Here is a 13,418-nt window from a genome sequence, read left to right on the forward strand (position 1 = left end):
GAAAGAAAGATCCCTTATCATTTAGCTACAACATAGCAGGTCAGCAACTGGAAGCAGTTAATTTCATAAATTATCTGTGTGGTGTCACCGCCAGACACCACACTTGCTAGGTGGTAGCTTTAAATCGGCCGCGGTCCATTAGTACATGTCGGACCCGCGTGTCGCCACTGTCAGGGATCGCAGACCGAGCGCCACCACAAGGCAGGTCTCGAGATACGGACTAGCACTCGCCCCAGTTGTACGGACGACGTAGCTAGCGACTACACTGACGAAGCCTCGCTCCTTTGCCGAGCAGATAGTTAGAATAGCCTTCAGCCAAGTCCATGGCTACGACCTAGAAAGGCGCCATTAGTAGTTTATTGCATGTATCTATGGAGTCTCACTTATATCGCAAAAGCGATGTACCAAGGATGGATTAAAGTTAAGTATGCCAGAAGCTACGTACTTTTCTTTATAGCATTCATTACGTATCCTGTTACAGACCTATCTCTTGTCTGCGTGCACTAAACGCGTGGCTTTCGGCTACTTCCGTGGCGTGGCTGTCTTGCTACGCCACAACAATCTGGGAGTAGGCATTAGGAGTGATATAAAATGGAATGATCATATAAAGTTGATCGTCGGTAAAGCAGATGCCAGACTGAGATTCATTGGAAGAATCCTAAGGAAATGCAATCCGAAAAGAAAGGAAGTAGGTTACAGTACACTTGTTCGCCCACTGCTTGAATATTGGTCACCAGTGTGGGATCCGTACCAGATAGGGTTGATAGAAGAGATAGAGGAGACCCAACGGAGAGCAGAGCGCTTCTTTACAGGATCATTCAGTAATCGCGAAAGCGTTACGGAGATGACAGATAAGCTCCAGTGGAAGACTCTGCAAGAGAGACGCTCAGTAGCTCGGTACGGGCTTTTGTTGAAGTTTCGAGGACATACCTTCACCGAGGAGTCAAGCAGTATATTGCTCCCTCCTACATATATCTCGCGAAGAAACCACGAGAATAAGATCAGAGAGATTAGAGCCCACACAGAGGTATACCGACAGTCTTTCTTTCCACAAACAATACGAGACTGGAATAGAAGGGAGAACCGATAGAGGTACTCAAAGTACCCTCCGCCACACACCGTGAGATGGCTTGCGGAGTATGGATGTAGATGTAGATGTGGAAGCCGCAAATGGCGGTCGTTTCAAGTCAGTGGAATGCATGCTATATGGCGTCTGGCTCGGAGCTGTCTTTGAAGTAACCTATTTGTACAGTTCGTTGTGTCAGTGTGGTGTCAACTGCTACTCAAACTGCTGCTGCAGATGCAGGACGATTCGCTAAAGCCATACGCCGAACACGATGTTCTTCCCTCGCGGTAGGACCACGTGGTCGTCCAGAGCCTGGTCTTGTTGCGACTGTACATTCTCGTGACCACCGTAGCCAGCAATCGTGTACAGCGGCTACATTTCTACCAAGTCTTTCTGAAATGTCACAGAAGGGACATCCAGCATCTCGTAGCACTGTTACACGCCCTCGTTCTAGTGAGGTGTTGACAATGGCGTCTCTGTCGCTCTAAAAACATTCTTGACAAACATCAACTCACCGCGTCCAATCTAAAAGGTAACTAACGCTCATGACCATTAGAGCGTGTGCTTTATTTAAAGCAAACCTCACTTGTATCCTCATAGAAGCGCTACTACCAACACTCTTATGCGCCTGGCGCGAAACTGGAGTAGAGATCATCTTTCGGATGAAGAAACAGGCCCACTAACTTTCGTTCATGTCGCACAGCTTCTTGGTATTGCGACCTTTTTTTGCGTCAGTGTATTTTTGAGGTAATAATTTCAACTTTGTAACTATCCTCACACACAGCCTTGTGTCTCTAATGCGTTCTTTTCCATCAGATGTACCGGGTGATCAAAAAGTCAGTACAAATTTGAAAACTGAATAAATCACGGAATAATGTAGATAGAGAGGTACAAATTGACACACATGCTTGGAATGACATGGGGTTTTATTGGACTCACAAAAATACAAAGTTCAAAAAATGTCCGACAGATGACGCTTCATCTGGTCAGAATAGCAATAATTAGCATAAAAAACTAAGACAAAGCAAAGATGATGTTCTTTACAGGAAATGCTCAATATGTCCACCATCATTCCTCAACAATAGCTGTAGTCGAGGAATAATGTTGTGAACAGCACTGTAAAGCATGTCCGGAGTTATGGTGAGGCATTTGGCGTCGAATGTTGTCTTTCAGCATCCCTAGAGATGTCGGTCGATCACGATACACTTGTGACTTCAGGTAACCCCAAAGCCAATAATCGCACGCACTGAGGTCTGGGGACCTGGGAGACCAAACATGACGAAAGTTGCGGCTGAGCACACGATCATCACCAAACGACGCGAAAGATATTTCATGCGTCTAGCAATATGGGGTGGAGCGCCATCCTGCATAAACATCGTAAGTTCGAGCAAGTGTTTATCAGCTCGGCTGGGGATGATGCGATTCTGTAACACATCGGCGTACCTCTCACCCGTCACGGTAGCAGTCACTGACATTTTGGTGTCCAGCGCCATCTGTCGGACATTTTGTGAACTTCGTTTTTTTTTTTTTTTTTTTTGTTCTAATAAAACCCTATGTCATTCCAAGCATAAGTGCCAATTTTTACCTCTCTATCTACATTATTCCGTGGTTTATTAAGTTTTCAAATGTATACTGACTATCTACATTATTCCGTGGTTTATTAAGTTTTCAAATTTATACTGACTTTTTGATCACCCAGTATTTAATACTGAGGGGTTTCAATTCGAACCGCATTCCCCCGGGATAGGAGTCCGGTGTGGTATCGGTCAGATTACAGCGAGTGTCGATTATAGACCCCGGAGGGCGCGCGTGCAGGTGGTCGCGGCTCGGCGCGGCCACGTGAGCGATAGATAACACGGCCCCTCCAGGACGCCTCGGCCGCGACGCGCCAGCCGCAGTAGCCAGTTGCGCACAGACAGTGAATCAGTCGCCAACATGACCAGCCCGCGAGCGCCCATCGTCTTCGGGTCTGTCGCCGCACGCCTGTTGCACAGCTTCAGCCCCGCATCCGCGGCCGGCAAGGTAAGGACGGCAGGAGGAGTGCCGCTCACAAACGCTGCGCCCCCACTGAACCCATAAGGATCCAACCACAGAACTAATGCCGGCTGTGAGTCAGGGTGTTCTACAGCCCCCTTACTGTTATAACGCTCAGCGCTTCGGCACAACTGCTACGGATTACGATCACGCAAAATCCTACTCGTGCTATTCTCACATCACTCCCCACAACCAAGGAAAGAGGTAACCAGGTTCTTTCTACATTTGTATCATGACGAAATGATGCGCCAGCATTGCTAATTTTGTTTCATTTAAACCACGACCAGTTTCGGATCCATGCTTTCTTCAGTCGACTAGAATCTCATGTCTTATGTTATACACCACTTAGCACAGAGTATGACGTCAGTGGCGTGTATTTGTGTTGAGAAATAATTCAGTTTTCGACTCTGCAGCCCTCCTCCTGCAGCACGATTCAACACGAAAGCACACCCAAGGCCATCTCTTTACCTGAAGGCGAAAACAAACTTGAGATTTCACAGACTGTTGCCGCGTGATTGATCGATAATATGTGTGTGCGATTATAGTCGAGATGGCGATTACGTTTCATACTCCATATTTTGACAACTTACCTAGTCTTCTTCTGACGTTCAAATCAAAAGTCTTATGGGTGTCCGGATCAACTGCAGAAGACATCTAGAATATTTGTCCAAATATTGTTGACAAAAACAGAATCGTCCAAACTCGAAAACAGACCATCAAATGGTTCAAATGGCTCTGAGCACTATGGGACTTAACATCTGAGGTCATCAGTCGCCTAGAACTTACAACTACTTAAACCTAACTAACCTAAGGACATCACACACATGCATGCCCGTGGCAGGATGCGAACCTGCGAGCGTAGCGGTTGCGCGGTTCCAGACTGAAGCGCCTACAACCGCTCGGCCACTCCGATCTAGTAAGAATTAATGGAATATTAAAGAAGGAAGGATATTATAGGGTACTGATCAACAGCGCTGATCCATTTGGCAAGAGACTTACTGGTTACGTCTAAGGTGCTGCAGTCATGGACTGTGCAGCTGGTCCCGGCGGAGGTTCGAGTCCTCCCTCGGGCATGGGTGTGTGTGTTTGTCCTTAGGATAATTTAGATTAAGTAGTGTGTAAGCTTAGGGACTGATGACCTTAGCAGGTAAGTCCGGCACCTACCATCAAAGCACTATCTTTTGTACGACATATGTTGGACACAGTGAATAGCGAGAGAGCTTAATTATGAACTGTTTCCAACCGCATTACGGAAGCAAGTTCAAACATAATAATTTTGCGATACTTTCTTGTCTAGCGTGCGTTTTCGGGAAGAATCGTGCAACGGAAGTTGATCTATAGAATCGGAAACTACAGTCCACCGCAGTGATATAGCATCTAAATCCTTTTATCATCTTTCAGCGGGTTATAACCAACTGCTGTAGGAAAAAATACGCGCGGTCATCGTCACACAAACGGTCCTGTAGCGTGTAACATGGGAACGTAGCCATCTGATAACGGGCATAGGTGGCCGCAACCGATAACACCTTGAATAAAAAATGGTTATTGTCAAATAATAACTGATGGGATTTTAATTACGTTATTACATGGGATTAAAACGGTAACCGAAATTCGACAAATTGAATTTGTAAAGTTTCAAAAGGCTTTTGATATAATACTACACCAAACTAAAGGAAGCACATTCATACGAGGTAAAAAGCCACATTTTCGACAGGGTCGAAGACATCTTGATAATTAGAAAGCAGCGCGTTTTTCTGGATGGAGAGTGCTCCAGGGGCATGGGTTTAATTTCGGGTGCGCTTCATGCAAGTGTGAATGTGCTATTACAGTTCATGTTACGCATTGTGTAGTAATAATGTGGAACCCTTCGCTAATATTCTATTGTTTATTGAAAGAACCAAACAAGCACAGAAAACGGGAGGGGAGATATGTTAAGGTATGAGTAGTGATGGTGGCTTTTTTATCTGTCGGTAAATTAAATATATTATCAAAAAAAAACGTGTGAAATCTTATGGGACTTAACTGCTAAGGTCATCAGTCCCTAAGCTTACACACTAATTAACCTAAATTATGCGAAGGACAAACGCACACACCCATGCCCGAGGGAGGACTCGAACCTGCGCCGGGACCAGCCGCACAGTCCATGACTGTAGTGCCCTAGACCGCTCGGCTAATCCTGCGCGGCAAAATATATTATCAGCTTCGCAAACATTTGAAAAGGAGAGTATAGCGGTATGAAAAATATTTAGGTTTCTCGTAAAGAAGGAAAAACGGGAGGGGGGGGGGGGGGGTGCTAGTGCTACATACGGTGTCGCAGACTGCCGGTACGTCAGTTCCACTCCGTCAACCCTTGTTTATGGGATAAAGAGGCTTGAACTGCATAATGTTTGTAGACTTGTGTCTTTATATTAAGCAAAATCCCTTCAATATTGAATAAGATACTGGACTCTTATTCTGAAAGGCCATATCTTGGTCCAGTCACCCACATTTATATTCCCCTAAATTACTTCAGGCGAATACTGGGACAGTTCCTTAAACTAGACCATGGTCTATTACCTCCGTTACCCAACACTAACTTGTGTCTCGCATTACTGGCATTCGCATCGAAGGTGCATTAAACTCTGGTCTTCCTGAATGATTAATGAGTGACAACTGGAACAGTCTAGTCGCACAAATATCTGGGAGCAATGAGCCTATGAAGTGGAAAGATAACATACGATTAGCTACAAATAAAGCAAACGACAGGCTCCGATTATTGGTAGCTACCCGACCACGATGTTACTGCATTTGGCCTCGCGTGGCCGTAGCCGCAAACATGCGGTGACGTTACAGTAAACAAACTGAGTGGTGACTAAGGAAAACGCATCACTCTGTGAAAGATTTCTAGACAGTTGTGTGTATGCTATTAAGCGTTTCAGCGTGTCATCGTGAAATATCAGGACAAAAATTCGCGATAAGCCGACCGAAGCGGCCTCTCTCCCAGGTGCAATAATATTGTGGTCGACTATTAACGGAGAACAGCGGCGTGGCTACGAAATGGATTGCTTACAGAACATGGCGATTTGTTCTAGAATACTTCTCTAATGTGTGGGCTCCATATCAGGTTGGACTAACAATGAACAATGAACGTTTACAAATAAAGTCGACGCTAAAAATCACAGGCTATTTCATTTAAGTATGTAACAGAAGTGCTACGAAACGTGAACTGGTAGACATTTAGCGAAAGACATCTAACATCCTTCGGAAAACTACAGAATTATAATACTAAGTTTTCAGACGTGAACTCCATAAACAGTTTTCCAACACCTACATGTCGCTGCCATTGAGACTGTAGATATAAAATTACGCTAGTAGGGGTACGGAAGGGGAAAATACAGTAAGTAGTTAATTATCCTCCGCAACGTGCATGGATGTGATTTTCGGAATCTAGCTTTAGACAAATAAACAGCTTGGCATGTAATATTAACTGTCACACCAACTTTCATACATATGGCGAAAATACCTAAAACAAAAATGATATCAGTAGTCTGGTTCCTTCACTCCCAAAAATGAAGTCGAATCAGTCACGTCGTTGCCATACACTATGCGATCAAAAGTATCCGGACACCTGGCTCAAAATAACTTACAAGTTCGTGGCGCTCTCCCTCAGTAATGATGGAATTCATTATGGTGTTGGCCCATCCTTAGCCTTGATGATAGCTTCCATTCTCGCAGGCATACGTTCAATCAGGTGCTGGAAGGTTTCTTGGGGAATGGCAGCCCATTCTTCACAGAGTGCTGCACTGAGGAGAGCTATCGATGTCGGTCGGTGAGGCCTCGCACGAAGTCGGCGTTCCAAAACATCCCAAAGGTTTTCTATAGGGTTCAGATCAGGACTATGTGCAGGCCAGTCCATTACAGGGATGTTATTGTCGTGTAACCACTCCGCCACAGGATTATGAACATGTGCTCGATCCTGTTGAAAGATGCAATCGCCATCCCCGAATTGCTCTTGGACAGTGGGAATCAGAAAGTTCTTAAAATGTCAATGTAGGCCGGTGCTGTGATAGTGTCAAGCAAACCACCGCCTCCGAATTTTTCTGGTGGCACTTCACACGCTGGCAGACGACGTTCACCGGGCATTCGCCATACCCACACCCTGCCATCGGATCGCCACATTGTGTACCGTGATTCGTCACTCCACACAACGTTTTTCCGCTGTTCAATCGTCCAATGTTTACGCTGATTACACCAAGCAAGGTGTCATTTGGCATTTGCTGGCGTGATGTGTGGCTTACGAGCAGCTGCTCGACCATGAACTCCAAGTTTTCTCACCTCCCGCCTAACTGTCATAGTATCTGCGGTGGATCCTGATGCAGTTTGGAATTCTTGTGTGATGGTCTGGACAGATGTCTGCCCATTACACATTACGAGCCTCTCCAACTGTCGGCGATCTCTGTCGGTCAACAGACGAGGTCGGCCTGTTCGCTTTTGTTCTATACGTGTCTCTTCACGTTTCCACTTCACTATCACATCGGAAACAGTGGACCTAGGGATGTTTAGGAGTGTGGAAATCTCGCGTACAAACGTATGACACAAGTGACACCCCACTCTGATCTCTCATGATGTCTAATGACTACTGAGGTCGCTGATATGAAATACCTGGCAGTAGATGGCAGCAAAATGCACCTAATACGAAAAACGTATGTTTTTGGCGGTGTCCGGATACTTTTGATCACATAGTGTATGTTCTTGGGAACACGAAGTGAGATGATGCAGGTACAGCAACGCGAAAGGAAATGGACAACATTATTTTCTACGATAAGCTCTTTACAATTGTTTCCCCTACCAAATTTATGCCCCACAGAACAAAATGACTCTAAGCACTATGGGACTTAACATCTGAGGTCAACTGTCCCATAGTATTAGAACTACTTAAACCTAACTAACCTAAGGACAGCACACACATCCATGTCCAAGGCAGGATTCGAACCTGCGACCGTAGCAGCAGCGCGGTTCCGGTCTGAAGCGCCTAGAACCGCTCGGCCACAGCAACCGGCCCCCACAGAACACTTGTAATTTATAATGCTGGACTATAGTTCTTGGAATTTGTAACAACCGCGTTTAATAGGATACAATGAAAGCATTAAGCCGGCCGGTGTAGCCGGGCGGTTCTACGCGTTTCAGTCTGGGACCGCACGACCGCTGCGGTCGCAGGTTCGAATCCTGCTTTGGGCATGGATGTGTGTGATGTCCTTAGCTTAGTTAGGTTTAAGTAGTTCTAAGTTCTAGGGGACTGATGACCTCAGATGTTAAGTCCCATAGTGTCCAGAGCGATTTGAATCATTTGAAAGCATTTAGGTGATGGGCAGACCATGTCTGTTAGTTGTTAGTCATATGGAACACAAACAACAGTGAGCTTCGTTTTATTAAGTGAAGTTAAACATGAAATATATTCGCAATTCAGTCGTATAATGGAATGAAGTGACAACAGTGAAAACTGGTGCCGGATCGACACTCAAACTCGGATTTCCCGCTTTAGGCGAGCGGTCGCTTCGGCTATCCGCGCACGACTCACGGCCAGACCCAAATTTCCATATGTCGTCGTTCACAAGTTGCAGACTGCACCTGTGATTCTCGTATAGGACGACATTTTAACTGAAAGCTGCCGTCTGGTGTCGGGGGATAAATACGACATTGCAGTGCCTGCGTTGTTACGAGGTACGATGCAATTTTCAAATGGTTCGAATGGCTCTAAGCACTATGGAACTTAACATCGGAGGTCATCAGCCCCCTAGACTTAGAACTACTTAAACCTAACCAGCCTAAGGACGTCACACACATCCATGCCCTAGGCAGGATTCGAACCTGCGACCTTAGCAGCAGCGCGGTTCCGGACTGAAGCGCCTAGAACCACTCGACCACAGCGGCCGGCACGATGCAATGCTTCTTCGGACATGCGTGGATATTTCATAGGTCGGACTAGAAAACGCGGAGCAAAAAGCTTGTACAAGTGGTCGTACTCCGTTGCGCTTGTCGTCGGTTGAATGGTGCGCTACCCGGAAGTTTTACCGGAAATTTGTGTTGCCGAAATAAAAAAATTCTTGCACACTTGTTCATTGCCACCTAGGAAGATCTGACTGAAATGCATTAAACCACTGTCTAAACGTATCACGTTTGTTATGATACGCTATCTTTTACAACATCTTTTTTTTTTGTTAAACATTTGCATTGCCTTTTTTAGAAGGCATCTTGTTGGTAAATCTTAAGATGAATTAGTGATTATAGTTCACTTACAAAACCGGTACCAGGTATTAAATTGTTGAAATGTAAGCCCAGCTTGCCATGAAGGGCAACAAAACGGGGCGTAGAACATCGTCGACTGTATTGTAAGATTATCGCGGATGACCACCAAAGCGGTCCTGCTATAAAATAAAATGGCACCTCAGACCATAACTCCTACCTGTCGGGCCCTATGAAGAGCGACACTCAGACTGGTATTCCATCGCTGTCCGGCGCGTCTCCAGACATGTCTTCGGCCTGAATCTCACTGAATGAAGTAGAATTATCTCGAGAGATGAGTCCCACTTCGAAGTGAGCCCCGATGACCGGTGAAGACGTGTCTTGAGACGTCCTGGATAGCGCTGGGATGCCAATCGGACTGTCGCCTGCCATACGGACCGACAACCGGGGGTGATGATTGCCATTTCTTTTCATTGCGGGACCCCGTTGGTGGTCATCCGCGGCACCCCTACGTCGACATGTTCTGTGCCCCGCTTTTTTGTCCTTCCTGGTAGGCTATCCTAGGCTTATATTTCAGCAAGACAATGCCCGCCCGCACACGGCGAGAGTTTCTACTGCTTGTCTCCGTGCTTGCCAACCCGCCAGGATAGCCGAGAGCGTTAACGCGCTGCTTCCTGGACTCGGTGGTTAGACACTGGCCTCGCATTCGGGTGGACGACGGTTCAATCCCGCGTCCGGCCATCCAGATTTAGATTTTCCGTGATTTCCCTAAATCGCTCCAGGCAAATGCCGGGATGGTTCTTTGAAAGGGCACGGCCGACTTCCTTCCCCATCCTTCCCTAATTTGATGAGACCGGTGACCTCGCTGTCTGGTCTCCTTCCCCAAACAACCCAACCCAACATCCTGGACTCGGGTAGGCCGCCGGTCCGGATCGAATCCGCCCAGCGGATTAACGACGACGGCCGGTGTGCCGGCCAGCCTGGATGTGGTTTTTAGGCGGTTTTCCACATCCTACTAGGTGAATACCGGGCTGGTCCCCACATCCCACCTCAGTTACACGACTCGCATACATTTGAAACACATTCACACTATTTCACGATTTACAGTAGACGCAGACAGCTGGGGTACACTAATTCCGTCCCGGGGGGTATGGGGTGGCGGCGGAAAGGGCATCCGGCCACCCCTTACAAATTCACCATGCCAAATCCCTACTTAACCCTGCCGACCCTGCGTACAATGCGGGATAATGGCAGTAGCAAAAGAAAAAAGAACGAAAGAAAGAAAGTCTTCGTGCTTGCCAAACCCTCCCTTGGCCACCAAAGTCGCCCCATCTCTCCGCAACTGAAAACGTTTGAAGCTTTATGGGCAGAGCCCTCAAACCAGCTCAGGATTTTGACGATCTAACATGTCAATTGGGTAGAATTTGGCAAGTTATTCGTCTAGAGGACATCAAACAACTCTGTCATTCAATGCCAAACTGTATGATAGCTTTCATAAGAGCCACTGGTGGACCAACGTGTTATTGACTTTCTCAATTTGTGAAGCTCTTTCTCTTGAATAAATCATCCAATTTCTGAAATTGTAACGCCGGCCGCGGTGGCCGAGCGGTTCTAGGCGCTTCAGTCCGGAACCGCGCGACCGTTACGGTCGCAGGTTCGAATCCTGCCCCGGGCATGTATGTGTATGATGTCCTTAGGTTAGTTAGGTTTAAGTAGTTCTAAGTTCTATGGGACTCAGATGTTAAGTCCCATAGTGCTCAGAGCCATTTGAACCATTTTTTAAATTGTACTCATTTGTTTGTCTGTACCTGTACGTCACTCTATCGATTTCCGCCCCATTAGGATAATTCCCTAGTGGTGCGTCTTTTTTTTTTATCTTAAGAGTGTATTATAACCGCAAAGAAAAATATTGGTTAATCTCTTTGCCTTCGAAGTATTTTAGTATGCAAATACTTTCACTGAAACGATTACCTACACTGCGGCACTGGAGTTTATTAACAGGTCATTTGTTAAAAAAACGTGAATTTTTCTTCAATGCATTTGAACCAATGGGGTGCACATAATACGGTAGCGAGTATTTGTATCGCTTAAAATGTGGACATCTTGGTTTGGGAATCGTTCTTCGATAAAAATCAGCAAGATTCTTTCCCGATCAAGCATTCAAATTCATAAAAAGACATTTGTGTAAAAGGTAAGAACAAAAATGTGGATGTATTTCAGTTATAACAATGCAGAACATCCAAATCCTTGCCTTTTTCATGTATAAATACGGTGTTTCACTACCATTAGGAAGATCAACGTTTGCCGTAATATTGATGGTTTATTGATAGCAAAATCGATTTTCAAGTACATAGTGATCATCTTCAGTGCTGTGGTGCACAAATTAAACTCATAGACACTGGTATCAAGTTATCAGTAACAAAACTGAGAAGAGATCACAGTTTTGGTTACTCAGTTTTGGTTACTGATAACTTGATACCAGTGTCTATGAGTTTGATTTGTGCACCACAGCACTGAAGATGATCACTATGTGATTGAAAATCGATTTTGCTATCAATAAACCATCAATACATCAATATTACGGCCAACGCTGACCTTCCTTTTAATTTAACATATATGGTCGTTGTGCACACAGCACTCCATGGAATCGCCAATCAACAGTTTTTCTACCAGTCAGCAACGGGAGGATCAGTTAGTGACAAACACAGAGCAAAGTACACGTTGGGGGAGAGTGGGGGGATTTCGTAGAACGCCTGGATGTTCGATTGTTTGTGAATATTTGAGTTATTTTAATTATTTGAAACAATAATCTGTTTCCCATTGTCCATTCGGTTGGAGCTTCCTGTTGCGTGAATAGTGATGAAATACTGCGCGGCTAAAACCGCAGCATCACTGCTTCGGACGAACTGGGAGACGCTATGTGCTAACAGCAGGCGTGTTGCTCTGGCGTCGGTGTGCACGCACTGTAGTCGTCGCTGCAGCTGGCGGTGGCCAGCTGACGAGGGACTTCATTTGCACCGTGGGTGCAGTACGAACGACAGCCGCGGTGCTTAGTCATCGCTTCAAGTACTTCCTTATGGCGTAGTTCGCGACGCAGTCTGCGTCATTGCGTCCTTTTACAACACATTCTGTCGCCGTGTGGCTAGGGCCTCCCGTCGGGTAGACCGTTCTCCTGGTGCAAGTCTTTCGAGTTGACGCCACTTCGGCGACTTGCGGATCGATGGGGATGAAATGATGATGATAAGGACAGCACAACACCCAGCCCCTGAGCGGAGAAAATCTCCGATCCCGCCGGGAATCGAACCCGGGCCATTAGGTATGACATTCCGTCGCGCTGACCACTTTTTTTGTTTTATTCTTTTTTGTTTCTTTATTTTTTAATTTTATTTTTTAATTTTTTTCGTTTCCGCTTTTTTTTATCTACAAAAAACCCTAAGTGCCACCACCACTTTCCATCCTATAACAAAAAAATCTGGTCCACTTCAGGCGTTGGCCCCTGACTAAACCTACCCCAGAGAGCTGCCTACTTACCAGGGGAAATATGGGAAATCAAGGTTAGGGCTATCCTTACAAACTAAACAAAATCTTCCTTTTTCTGAATTTTATTTTTATTGTTTTTTTTTTTTTTTTTTTTTTTAGTTTTGTTGTGTAATTGATCAGAGGTCTTCTGCGCCCCGCTGGTAATATGTTGAGTCACGTCTTCTCGAAATTGATATGTTCCGTTCAATTGTTCAGAAATGTTCATTGGTTCAAACAGGAAACCTTCTCCTCTCTTGGCTTAGCACATTCCAGCTGCGAAGTTCGAGAAAAATTGTCTGTATTTTGGGTGACGGACAACGGCATAATGACGGTCATTGACGTATGTCCAAAAATCGAGTACAGAGTCTACAGTTTGTCCAGATAGGTAGTGAATGGCATATCCGCGAATCCAATTCACAGCATTGGTCTTTGTCCGGAAATAATAATGAAAGAGGAGTAATCCGATCCGGAATGTTCCACGTTAGAAAAGCCACAATACGACGAATCAAGTGCCAAACCTCCGCCGCCGGTCCGCAAACAAACCGATGTTCATCACTGTCTGGCACTCCACACGTGG

At 45.7% G+C, this 13,418-nt stretch overlaps 1 protein-coding gene across 1 annotated transcript in view; it reads left to right on the forward strand.

The window, feature by feature from the left end:
- The first annotated feature begins 2,980 nt into the window (after positions 1–2,980).
- LOC124792078 overlaps positions 2,981–13,418 on the forward strand; it is a 181,090-nt gene continuing 170,652 nt past the window's right edge. Inside the window, exon 1 of the mRNA XM_047257909.1 lies at positions 2,981–3,088. Within this exon, the coding sequence (XP_047113865.1) occupies positions 3,002–3,088 (87 nt within the window). The 5' untranslated portion in view covers positions 2,981–3,001. The remainder of the gene's footprint in view (positions 3,089–13,418) is intronic.

Source organism: Schistocerca piceifrons, chromosome 1 (genome assembly GCF_021461385.2).
Source record: "Schistocerca piceifrons isolate TAMUIC-IGC-003096 chromosome 1, iqSchPice1.1, whole genome shotgun sequence".
In the NCBI taxonomy this organism is placed as follows: Eukaryota; Metazoa; Arthropoda; class Insecta; order Orthoptera; family Acrididae; genus Schistocerca; species Schistocerca piceifrons.